This window comes from Megalopta genalis, unplaced genomic scaffold (assembly GCF_051020955.1).
Source record: "Megalopta genalis isolate 19385.01 unplaced genomic scaffold, iyMegGena1_principal scaffold0026, whole genome shotgun sequence".
NCBI lineage: Eukaryota > Metazoa > Arthropoda > Insecta > Hymenoptera > Halictidae > Megalopta > Megalopta genalis.
In genome coordinates, this window is record NW_027476096.1 from 502191 (window position 1) to 516580 (window position 14390).

Here is a 14390-nt window from a genome sequence, read left to right on the forward strand (position 1 = left end):
TATAATACCATTTCGATGACTATTTTATCTGTTATTGTTAAACTAAGTAATTTAAGATATAAATGACCAGAGAAAATATTAAACACAGCAAAGGCATTAGCAAAAGAAACACATTTCTGTTTAATCTGTATTAAATAAAATTTACTTAGACAATTTTTATTTTCCTTAGAGATCCGCAGTCTCGTCATTATTGTAGTACACAACACCTAGTGGAAAGTATTATATATACAGGGTGTTTCCATAAATTTGGCACGCAGCTTTTGAACACTTCTGTTAATCTGACAAGAATTACAAAAATTATCCATATCCAGCCGGTTGCACGATGAAATACTGAATTTAAAAAAGTTGTTATTTGTTCAATAAAATATCGAGGTCACCTGCATTCTTTTAAATAGCATCGTATATTCTTTACCTCATGTTATTGTAGTTCATGCCACGAAGAATTCGACGATCTGACATAGCGTGACGTTCGGATGCATGCAGTAAAATAGAACGAAACGTGTTAATTGATGTTGCAACTAAAAGTGTAGTTAGAAAGCGGAGTACTGTGTTGTAGAATGTGGGTCCAGTTTGAACATAGGTCGTAACATAATTTTGTCACACGTTTAATTTATTCAGTTTACGCATATCATTCGTGCATACAAATGTTTTTCTTTTCTGTATTATTGTAACATCTATTAGCTTCAGTTATTGTGAACTGCGTTAATTAGGCTTTCAAGACTCATCGTAATAGCCGACCTGTCACCTCACTTTTCGTTGAATTTACGTAATGATAATTTTTTCTAATGAACTTATCAATTTAGCGATTGATGTATCCCAAAATTAAATCATCTTTCATCGTTTCTGTTGATTGAACACAAATTTCTCAGTTGGAGGTCAAACGAAGGTCATACTATAACAGTGGCTGAATTCGTCTTGACACGAACTACGATAATCTAAAACATCGGTATGCAATTCACCATATATTCCGTAAATATAATGGAAATTAATTATTTACTTATTTTCGTAAATTTGCGCTTTATCTACCGACACGGCAATCACTATAAATGTCCCTTCAAAAATCGAAGATAAATAATACAATACTTCTTAATAAATCATTCAGCAACGTGAACCTTCGTCCAGAACACTCTGTTTAATGGGCGATATAATTTATAAAGAAGTCTTGATTGTATTTCCTATACATTTTCATAAATAATGTGCGATTTGAAGACTCAATGAAATTTGAGACGAAAACGGTACTGTTGATTTTTATTTCTAAATATGTCAGATAGTGAAATTAGTATAAATACGTCTTTAATGAATATTGCGAACTATTTCAAATTCTAAAACCTATATTTTTAAAACACCTTCAAGTTATCTTTGAAAGATATCATTCTCCCGTAGTGGTCAGTGGACTCCGAATCTTTAGGTGAAATAAAAATTGTTTACACTGTCTGCAGGATGCAGGAACATAACAGACATTTGTGTCGATTTTTAATCATTTTAATGAGTTGAACTGAATACGATAGTATCTTTAAATTCTTTAAATGTTTTTACTGTTCCGCAGTCAAAATCCGCAGGCTAGTAATCTGTTCACGTTTTATTTTCAGTGTTTTATTATCTTCAAGTATCTAAAAACCTTTTATTGCTTCTGAAGTAGATGCGATATTGTCAGACAAAACAGTACGATTCTATTCTCGTGAACTATTAAAACAAAATATCATTTCATCAGTTGACCTCCATATTTCTTTAAAATACGTACCAAACTAATTTATTTAATTCATTTAAATATCTATCTTTCCTCGAGCACTAAAAATTTCTTAAGTGGTAAAACATTAGCAACTTGCCCCTACTTGTTCCATTGAAATGTTTATACTCTACATATTATGTATTACGTCTTATTAAAAAATTTGTTGAGGTTGATCAACTTACGTTGCAAAATATAAGTAAATATTATCTTTAATGTTGACACTGGTTTCGAAGCAATCCCACACCAATGAAAAGGAACATCATTTATTAAATTAATTTTCATAATATTCAAACATTGCATTAATTACATTATACTCATTCGGTGGTGAATAATCAAGACAAATCGAAAGAAAAACATATTTTCTAAATAATTTATAGAAATTCCTTCAAGTAAGATAATTTAAGAAAAAGAATTCACACACAGTCTTTCAACGAAATTGACCCTTTCGATGCTCATTAAAATGAAAAGTATAACAGAAGAAAAATGTATTTTTTTTAATTATTTTTATGACTTATACGTATTAAATTCGTGTTATATGTACGAATACCATTCAAATCATACTACTTGTACTTACAGTATATCCATATTATGAATCGTATGAAGATCGTGGTAGAATTTTATCACATATACCACCAATTAAACCACCCTATTAAAAGGATTAATAACATCGTTTTCGAAATTGTAGAAAACAGGGTGAATCTGTACTGGTGAGTTTGGCACCCAACAATAACTTAACGCTAAAAGATATTCTATAGATCTATTCTTTGAAAATTAGTCCATCTAATACAGTACAAAGATGGTCGATTCCTCTTAGATTTAAAATTGGAGCTGGAAAAGGATAGAACAGTTTAAACATCGCTTTATGTTTATTTCTTATATATTTGAGTTTCACAAAATAGTTGTATATTTATATATTTGTAAATCAATTTATAAACGGTATATGCGGTATATCTAAATAATTTTACAGAATTATACAAATAAGAGAACAACGTTTTAATCACGTTCAAGTGACAATGAAAATTCTACTTCATTTTTTAAGAGAACGTTTTCGTTTCGACTTACTACAATTCTGTCCTTCGTAATAGCAACCTATCTCAATGGTTGAAAATTTTCCATCGGACGAACCATTTAAAAAATTGATGGTAATGATCAATAAATATAGTTTTCAGGAGAGGCTGCGACGATTCCAATGGTCTCGAAATATATTATCGAGGACATGATCTTAAACAACTTTTTTCAATACACGTTATCATCTCAAGGCCTTAATTTTTGAGATATTCATGACAAAAGTTTCGTTGCTATACTGTCCCAAAACCTAACCTATACTTATAATTAGACCGCGTATTTTATACATTTATGATTAAAACGAATAAGTTAAACACAAAACAATAAAAATCTTTCAAGGATAATGTTGTATTGCTTTGGACTTGTTCAAATTATTAAGACAAGAAATAAATTGATAAATAGGGTAAGGTGTGTCTCCCTCCCTCCTGATTACTATGCCCTTATAATAATTTGACTTCTATTTGAAAATAACATAATTAAATTAAAGATATCGAATTTTTTGAACAAAATGTAATCTGTAATTTTCATAACCGAATCAAAACCTTAACTTCTTAAGGACCATAGAATGCGGAAATTAATTCTTTAAATTTTGATAATATGATGTATTAAATGCAAATATGACGTTTTTAAAACAAAAAATAAACTATTATATTTATGGGACTTGTCCACGATACAGAAAAATAATAATATAATCGTCTTCATTGATATATTTTTTTATTTAAAGTAATTCACCCAGTAAGAAATATGACATCAATTTATTATGAATTTGGTAGCAACCTTTGGTGACAATATCAGTTCCGCATATGGCATGGGTTTGGCAACATTGTTTGTTCTATGCCAAATCGAGGCCAAACGATGTAGCGATACCTGTTGTTAACCCTTTCGATACTACGAGCCACTATAGTGGCCCTCCATAAGATGTCATCGAGGTACTACGAGCCACTATAGTGGCTTTCCATAAGATGCCATCGAGATACTAAGAGCCACTATAGTGGCCTTCCATAAGATGCCATCGAGGTACTAAGGGCCACTATAGTGGCCTTCCATAAGATGCCACCCAGGTACTACAGGCCACTATCGTTTGTAGCGAATAAAGTCAGTGCTTACTGCAGAAAGCTAATTCACCTTATTTTTCTCTCAACAACGGATAAATAGATATGCCTTATTTTTTTCAATTTTGTTTAACTTCATTTGGATTAACCCTTTTGCTACGGGCGGGTTTTCCGCTGCGGTACCCCCGCAACGATCGGCGTCTTGTAGCGTGCAGCGATGTCGCAGCGCGCCGTCCAGCAGAAGTACCGCGGCGGAAAATCCGCCCGTAGCGAAAGGGTTAAGGAGGGTAGGTCGGTCGCAATAAATGTAAGAGAAAAGAGAACTTTTAAATTATACAGTTTTAAGTTTCATTTATTTTAACATCGTTTTTTAATTTGTTTTGTCACACTAGTTTTGTCGAACTAGTTGTTCAAAATGATGTCCTTGACAACATATTTCACAACCATCGAAATCAGAGCTGTCCCCAAAGTGAATATTTATCAAAATAACTTTAATTTACAAAAGTTGGCCGTCTCGTTCAATCCTTGGTTAAATCATGTCAAGAGAAATCTCAATCCGCAGAAAACGTGAAAATCGAGCAGAACAACAAACACGATAGGTCGAATCATTAAGTGACGTATTCTCAAGCTGTTACCGGTAAAGAAGCACCCGGTGCAGTCGCTGAATGATTCATGGTATCGCGGAGAATTTCCTGAGAGTTCCCTACGATGGAATAAAGCAGACAAACCGTTCCACTGTGTTCCAACGTATACGAAAGTGTGCTCGTTACTCGGAAGAAGTCACCGCGGTGCCATTTGCTCAAGAAGTCAGCCAGCTCCACGTGGCAGCTGTAACAGATGCGTCACGTGGGGTACATCAGAACTAAGTCGCGACGCTTTCCTCCACCCTCTCTCGCAATAAAACGCACGAAACTGAGCGAAAAGGGCTGCCGTTCTAACCAAACTATTGCCGTCGACCAATTGCCTTGGCCTATAACTTTCGAAATGGACACGCAGTGTTACAAATCACCGATCTAATTAGATGAAATTCTAGAAATATTCGTAGTAGATAATAATAGTATCGATTCTAAATATTATTTTAATATCAAGTACTTATTTACTGTAAATTCTTAAAATGTGAACAATATTTGGATGTTGATAAAAATTATTCCGTTGTTAACTGAAGAACATATACTGAACTATTTATGAGAACAGAATAATAATTATCTTGATTGAATTAAAACTTTTTTTTACTGCTACATTGTGCTTCTAACATTGTTCGTACTTTTCATTTGTTTTTGTACACTAGATTCCATTCATATTAATACCACGCTACAAATTCACCCTTCTCATGACCAAGTCACATTCATTCACATCACGAACCATGAGGACAGTGCCTAGTGAACTTGATCCTAGGGTTATGTCACTCGCAATCGGGAAATGAGGAGTTCCTGAGATCATTTGAAGTAACTTTTCTCTTAACAAAAATATGCTCCATGGCTTTGTTTACAAGTTATTAACGATAAACAGTGACCAATTAGAGGCGAATCAGCTGACTCGGCCGCCTTGCGGCAGCTGAGCTCGCCTCTCATTGGTCACTCTTTTCCGTTAATATCTCGTAAACAAGACCGCGGATTGCATTTGTGCTAAGGAAAAAGTTACTCCAAATGACCTTGGGGATCTCTCATTTCCTGATTTTGACTAACTTTTGAGACACCCTGCATAATTAAATTGAAGTATTAAGTCAACTTTTTGGTTATTATGGAGTTAGTTATTTTACAATAATATAAAATTTAGCATTTTGAATAAAGATTCAGACAAAGGTCAGGGTTAGATTGGACTCTTAAGAACTACAATTGACCATTTCAGAACTGCTCATTGCGATATTGAAACGTCGAAACGAAAATTAATACTTAACTCTTGCAAGTTGCTTGAAACACATTTACGTACGTGGGTTTCTTCTTACAGTAAGACTTGTATTGGATTGCCTTAATTCTAATTTCATGTTTCCTAATTAGAAAACAGGTAGCAATCCTTATGCCTTTGGTACTACTTCTTTGTCCTTATAGTCCGTGATTCACACCCTCACCCCACTTTTATAGTGATCAACATTTTTTACATACTTCACGTCCTACAATGTTCATTGTTAAAATTGTATTTTTCTTTTACTAGTATTTATTTGTGCTATATGCTCGTAATTAAACGTACTGTACAGGAAATTCTCTCTAATTGACCTTCAGCTTGTAAACAGCCTCGCGGCTCGTTTTTATAGGTGTCGACAATCGGCGACTGCAAGGCTGCAAGGCTCGAATAATCGTATCTCCTCTTCCCAAATAGTCCATTTTTGTTTACAAGCTGAGGGGTAATTAAAAAGAATTTATTGTATATAGGAATATACAATAAATAATATAATAATTGTGTAACAGTTAACTAATTGAATACTTTAAAAAAAAACGGTATTGCTGAACGAAAATATTGAAAAAGAATTGCATTTCTCTACCATTATGTGTCAATATTACTTAAACGAGTACATTGTTGTGGCTTGTCAAAAACTTATTGTACGATTAGGTATCACTGCCACCTGCTTCAAAATCTACAGTACTTTGATAATGCAAAAATTGCAGTGCTTTCTTGATGCAAGCATTACAGTAATTACTAGACTGCGGATCTTTATGCAAAATAAATATTGTCTAAGTTATTTGTAAGAAATGTGAGTCAGAAAATAGTGTATTTCCTCTTTTAATCATTTTAATATATATTGTTAATATATATTATATATAATAATATATTATATATTAATATATATTATATATTAATATATATTATATTATATATTATATATTATTAATATATAATTTAGAAATATTCTGCATAAATGCATAAAATCAGCAGTCTAGTAATCACTAAGCCTCAGCTAGACTACATACATACATACGATACAACATTCAAACAGCCTGTCATAATAATTAAAATATCTTTACTTAGAACAGCTAATGAGCTGTTCTTTTTTAGCTATAATGATAGTTAAAACATGAGATATTGGATAATGAGATAATGGATCACTGGAAACAATACTACCAACATCCTTTTGTAGCTCGACGTATAGTTTGATTACATTGATACAATTCGTAGATTTTTTTTGTCTATAAAACATTATCCGAGTCGCCAAATTAATATAAAATAATTAAATATTATTTACTTCATTTGAAAATATGCACCCTGTAGTAATAATATGTATATTCACGATCAATCAGGAAGATACATTACCCATAAGTTTCGAAACACAATATTCATATATAAAATGAAACATGAAATGAATTTTCAGATATTCCATTTGTTGTTCCAGACCTTCCTCGGTAACTTGCAATAAATATTAGAAGCTTTTACGATGGTCACAAAAATCACTTTTGCACAACTGATGATAAGTACCGTAGATCAGCGGTTCGTAACACTGTGCGTTGGCGGTTAGATTTAGTTCCGTAGCTCGAGACAGAATGATACCTTTCTGTTCCATGTGTCGATATTCACGTACGCTTTGCACGCGCTTTATCTGTTCCAATGAGAGCACAATACAAAAACAAAAAACTAAACGCACCCTCAAGAGAGCGAGAGACTTTCGCAGGTACGAATAACGATCGTTGTTGCATCCCCCTCTCTTCCACCCCGACCCGCTCTTCTAGCATCGGGACACGCAGGAAACGCTGACAGTCCTCGACAGGTTGGACCTTGATACCGAGAAGCCAACCGATGAGGAGCTGGCGAGGAAGTTCGGCTTCGAGGAAGCGTACAACGCGGGCACGCTCACCTGGTGGCAGAAGCTCAAGCCCCAAATGTGGTCGCTGTTCGACGAACCCTATTCCTCATTGGCAGCCAAGGTTTGTAACAACACCATTCAATTATTTAGAGTAACTTAAGTTCTGTGACGATTGTGTTTGGTATATATGCTGTTTAACGGAGCTACTTTTGTTTTGGACTATAAACTTTTCTCTGTATATGTAATAGGTGTTCTCTTTTAGTTCTTGAGATGTTCACCAAAACTGTTGAACAGACAGAGATTCGATCAAATTAGGAATTGGTTAAGCTTTACTTTAGGCTCTTTCATGTATATTCCCGTAGATTTTGTCGAGAAAACTCGAAAAGTTTAAGTCCCAAGATGCGCAAATCGTAATCATTAAAGTAAACATTAGTCCAATAAAATATGGAGAATTCGAATTATAATACCAACATGACTTATGCTGTCATCTAGCGGCTGTTGTAAGGAATTTCTTTGATATTTGTGCTGTCATCTAGCGGCGCCACTCATGAAACTACGTCCCTAGACGGAGTACGTACCAATGAGACGTCACGCAACATGTCAAAGACGCTTGAAATTCGTCAACTTTGAACGCGCATAACTTTTGAACCAATGGTTTGCGCACCTTGGGACTTGAATTTTTGGAGTTTTTTCGACAAAATCTACGAGAATATGCGTGAAAGAGACAAAAATCTCTGGACCCGCAAAGTAAAGTTTAACCGTGTACAATAAAAAGAATTCATTACATTATTGCAGTGTTATTCAGTTAGCTATAAATTAGGCCCGTGATAAGTTTAAAACAAAAATTGTTAGTATTTTGTCTGTAAAATCTACCATGTTAGAAGAAGAGGCGGAGCAACTTCATCCCTACTCCTGCGATCTTAAAAGTTTACTTCTGTTATAGTCCGTCAGGTGTTCTGGTGAAACTTTCGCATTATCGACGGGTGTTTTTATGGTGTATATACGGTACTCAGTACCGTAGTAGTATCACACTTATACAAATATAATTTACAAAATAATGCATCGGTGAGCACCGATAGAAATATTAGTATCTCTCGCAGGAACTCATGGAAGTAAACTTGTTTCGTAAAAGCTTTGTGGTGGGGTAACCGTAGTCGGTCCATCTCTCCTTCTTACACCGTGATAAAACGCCAGGAAATTCCAAGTATTTGTGTTTTACTTTGAGCCATTGTGTCTATAATCCAAATCTTTAACCATTAATCATTTTCATTTCGAATTCCATGTTAACCTACACGCCGCCATGGATGCGTAAGTGTATGCAAGATTTATTGTATTATAGTAGTAGCAACAGTTAATTGTTAACTAATATCTCTAAAAACTAATATAGGATGCCTATTGTATCTACGAGCGAGGTAATTCAAAACGGTATTTGACGAAATATTATAAAATTATTAAAATTGGTAGTGGTTCATTGAATCCTAGAACTCACGGTAAAGAGGGAGAAGGGGGGGGGGGTCATCGAGCCCACAAGTTTCTTAATGATAAATTAAATCGATTTTCTATGTTTTATACATTAAAACAAAGAAGCTTTCGAAATATTTCTGAAGGTATATATAAGAACGAATAATTTCTTACAGGAAGGTAATCTGATTAATTTATCATTGTTGCACTTTAATATTGGGCTTAATCAGCCTTCGTCTCTTGGAAATACTAGAGTTAAACTGCATATTTACCATGACACTTTCACAATTACTTACCATATTAATATTAATCTATATATTATACCAAATTCCATTTAAGCAGAGTAATTATTTCCATTGCTCTATTATTTTGTATTTCATTCAAAGAGTTGCTTACTACTTTACGAATAAATGCAAAGGGTTATTTCGGGGGATGAGCTTTTATGTTATCCCTTTGCAGTAGAAGAGTTTTCCCTAATCACCTATAAGCAATTCGAACACATTTGTTTACTAAGTAGCACATTGAATAACATATAAAATGATAAAACATTGGAAACAATGACTTTATTTAAATGTGATATAATAATTACCAACACTTGTATCATGTCCCTTCAAAAGAGTCAGACAAGTTGCTGGCTAGATTTGCAACGTCCCTTCAGGGGTGACAGTCAAGTACAAATGGATAGGTTAGGGCAATTCAGTGTTTTATACTGAATGAGCAAGACTGCAAAAATCGTGGCTGGTATATGAATAATTTTCCCACGGATGTGCTTAGTCGCTTTAAACAAACTGAAGTTTGAATATCTCCCTGTTGAAAAACGAAACGATATTCAGTTATAACTTAAAATAGGTAAAACTGTTTTTTTTTATTCTCATTTCACCTTGTGAAATGAATAGCACTTGATAAATTGAAGATACAAAATTTACTTGAAAATGATACAAATTGAAATGTCTCCGAGGACATTGAATAACTGTTTTCGTAAATCGATCTACCATAGAATTGAATATTCAAGCTTCTCTTTTCCGGAGAACTGTCACCACTTGGTGTACAATGTTTCGTAGTCGGCTAATGGATAAAAAACGAGGAACAATTTCGGCTATATAAAGCCCTCGTATACCTTGTATCCAGGGTGCTCACACAAAATTCCACTGTAGCTATAATATGGGAAATTACGCGGTGAAGGTGAAAGTATCGGGTGTTCTTTATTATACATATAGTGACGCTAGGTTAGCTTGGGAACGCTTAGGTGACAACGCACGATGGGGCACTTACCCCGGAAACACATGGAATTTATAAATATGGATTTTATAAAAGTGATCCCATAATGACAAATTTGTTCACTCATAGTTAATTGAACATGTAGGTTACGATTTACTATGATTTTTTGTACTATTTGTTCAATTTGGACGTGACTACACAGCTTCGAAGTGACCTACCACTAAATCATCCGAAACTGTTCTTATTATTTGTAATTGTTTTATTTAGTTTAATTGAGTTTAATTAGTATGTACTTAAATTATGTCAGAGCACACATTTCTATTACCCACAGTTTTTGAGTTACATGTAATTAAATATGTCCAACTTTTATTTCAGTTTGTAATTACGAATGCCGCGAGGTGCAGTGTTCGTTTTGGTCACATTTTAAAGGATAAGGTCTTACCTCTCTTTTTAAAAAAGTTGGCTGCTACTAGAAGCTGTTGAAGTAGTTAGAGGGATTGTTGTAATTATTGACGCCCCCGTAGCCGTGCAAAAGCTTCATTCGAAATTACCAATTTTGTATAACTTTTAAATAATTTGCTATTCATTAGTTGCTAATTCATTGCTGTTCATGAGTTGTTAATTGGTCTAACATTTGGATGTTTAATATATGTATGTATTTTATAATTATATTTTCGTTTATAAATGTTGTGAAAAAATAGATTCTGGAACGCATACAATGTTCATAAGTACACACATATAATGTCTTATCGTAAGAAATGGACATTGATATTTTATGATTCCAGTCAGAATATGTTTTTTACCATGTTTTTGGGTGGCGTCACTGAGTGGCGCTTGGCTTGGTTTCATTCGTGCATTCGTTATTTCCACCACCACCACATAATTTCCCCCACTATACCTAAGGCGGAATTTTGTGCGAGCACCATGCTTGAGTACTCTAAAGTAGGATGTACACCAGGGGTGCCAAACTCAAAAGCTAACTTGGGATAAATAAACAATGCTTAACTTTAGGTGGGCCGAAAAAAAATCAATGTTCATAGAAACAAATATTTTTATTTTGACTAGTACATTGTAATAAACATATATAAAGTTAAATTATTGTTTACGTCCAGATACTTGACATCAAAAATGTTCATATCAGGCCGCGAGTTTGACATCCCTGATGTACACCTTTCCTACAAAATTCAAGAAAGACACTGAAAAAATCGTACACCAAAGTTTAAGGTATCACTCCATTTTAGGATCAGTCACAAAAAAATATGCCATTGTTTTTAGAGACTTTTCGATCTGTAACATTTTAAAGGAAGAGCATGTCTCGATAATTATGCAAAAACATGTTATAAGGTAATGAACAATGACTAACAAAGGTAAAAACTTCAAGTTTTAAAATAAGATTAACTTTAGTGTCGTACGACTCTCTTTTACAAAATTATTGTTGCGTGGATCAAATAAAACACATGCACCCTGATTATAATAATAATATAATAATGTTCATGTTTATTAATGCATTACAATACAGTATCTTTAGAAACGCACGTTACAGTATCTTCAAAGATCATCCTAGATCAATTCTCTCTAGGAGCAGCAAACTCTCACGCCATCTTGCGAAATCCAATTTTAAATCAGTACAATGTTTGTTGATTTCAATTCTCGGTAAAAGGTCTTTTATTTCGTTCTATCGCTTGCTTAACAAAATATTTTCTATTTATGTGTTTCGTGGGGTTTGTTACTTTCTCTTTTGACATCCAATCCATTGCTATTTTACTATCAGTTCGTGAAAGAATTTGACCTTTTCCTGAAACATTAACACATCGTAAGCGGGTACATTCTCGCCAAATTCTTACCATATAACGGTAGTTAGGTATTTGGCAAGAAAATTCAATAACTTTTTAATAATAAAAAATTTGTGAAAACAGAATCGGCAAGAAGAAGTACAACATCTAGCAATGAATGATGCGTAATAATTACTCCCCCTAGTCCGTAGAAAACGAGTTTTGTCGGCTCCCGCGCTTTGATAATAATAAGCACGAAACGTGTTTAGGCGTTTCCCGCTTAAAATGTGTTAATACCTAGATTATCGTTGAAGCCACATATCCATTCCAGCGTTTGAACTCCATCATACATAATCATTGACTCCGTTTCACAAGTTGAGAGCCGGGTTGCCAGGTCTACCCTTAAACGTCACGTATACTCATCCGTGACATCACGATGAGCGGTTCAGCAGATTAGGGATAGAGGATAGTGTAGTCGACGTGACCAGTCACAAACGTGAGAGGATCTCTGACAACCCTGCTGCCCTCTATCCCTACTCTGATCAACTGTTCATCCGTGACGTCACGAATGAGCGTGACATTTGGGAGACTTTCTTACAACCCTTGGTAAACCATACTTTGTTTCCACATAATGCTGTTGCTATTCAATCTTACGACATACTCACTATACGACCTCGCACCGGCCGTACTATTCCAGCTTGAATCGGAACCTAAACATAAAACCTCATTAAAATGTTTATATTTCAAATTGTATTGGGTTGGCAACTAAGTAATTGCCGATTTCAGTTATAGATGTTTCTCACTTCCATTTTTATGATATCCGTAAATGTTATATTATAAAATAAAATAAAATAATTATTATTATGTTATTTAAAGTTTAAAATTGAATTTTAATTTAATTTTAATTTAAAATTTAAAATAAAATTATTATTATTATGTTATTTTTTATTATCCGTGAATGTTAGCAACTGGACAAATCGAATGCAGTTGTCAGAGAAAAGCGACAAGAATTGGTCAATCGTAAAGGTGTCATTTTCAACCAGGACAATGCTAGGCTGCACACGTCTTTGTCCACTCGGCAAAAATTGATGGATATTGGTTGGGAATTGATGTTACACCCACCATATAGCCCTGATCTCACGACATCAGATTTCAACTTATTTCGATCCCTGGATAACTCCCTTCGTGGTAAAACTTTTAATGATGATGACGCTGTAAAATCTCACTTAACTCAGTTTTTGGCCGAAAAGGATCAGACTTTCTACGAGCGTGGAATTTTCAAGTTGTCAGAGAGATGGCAAAAGGTGATCGAACAAAATGGAAAATACATTACAGATTAAACTTCATTCCAAGTAAAACAAAATTTTTTATTTCATTAAACAAATCGGCAATTACTTAGTTGCCAACCCAATAATTTTTGGTACCATTTAGATATATGTAAATTCTTTTAACTGCATGCAAGTGTACAGGATTATCCAAAAGTACCTTTAGGATCTTGAATGAGAATATCTGACAAACGCCATGTTTATTTCTTGTCACTTTCCTTTTTTTTCTAACCTACAATGATAGACAATTTTAACGATGGAATCGTGTACGATTAAAGAGCGCGATAAAGTTATTGAAATTTATTTTAAAAATCAGTGTTCAACAAAAAATACCCATCGTTGATTACGTGATTTTTTGGCATACATAATCGTCCATCTGAGCAAACATTTCGAAGTTTGGTTAAAAAATTTGATAAAATTGGATCTGTTCATGATAAACCAAAGTCTGAAAGACCAAAAACAGCTCGCTCGAATGAAAACATTCCTGCCGTTCGTGGAAATGTTGCTAATGAAACATCAACATCAATTACACGTCGTTCTCAAGAATAGAACATTTCTTATGGCAGTTCGTGGCGAATGTTGCACAAAGATTTGCATTTGCGTGCTTACAAAATTTAGTTGACGCAAGAATTGAAAGAAAGTGGCAATTTGTAACGTAGAAATTTCGCTGATTGATTGTTAGAAAATCGTAGAGTTGATGCATTGTTTTCACACAACGTCATCTTCAGCGATGAAGATGGGGAAATAAAAATCCAAAAACCATTCAAGAAAAATTACTTGATCCAAAAAAAGTTACTGTTTAGTGAGGATTTTGGTGAAGAAACGTATCTATCCTTCATCGATCCATTCTTCTTCGAAAACGAGAATGAAAATGCAGTTGCAGTGAATGGTGCACGTTATAATGAATTGGTTATTGATTATTTATGGCTGAAATTAAATGGAATCGACATAAGCAGTTTAATCGACATAAGCAGCATAAGTTTATGCCAACAAACCAGGAACAATCCATGACCTAAAAAACAACATTAAAAGTGA

General features: G+C 34.0%; 1 protein-coding gene across 2 annotated transcripts in view; it reads left to right on the plus strand.

Moving 5' to 3' along the window:
- The window catches only part of LOC117220144 (potassium voltage-gated channel protein Shaw), a 419368-nt gene that overhangs the window by 346559 nt on the left and 58419 nt on the right, over positions 1–14390 (plus strand). For both annotated transcript variants that reach the window (XM_076527542.1, XM_076527543.1), the window contains one exon: positions 7506–7700. In XM_076527542.1, coding sequence (XP_076383657.1) covers positions 7506–7700 — 195 coding nt within the window. The remainder of the gene's footprint in view (positions 1–7505; positions 7701–14390) is intronic.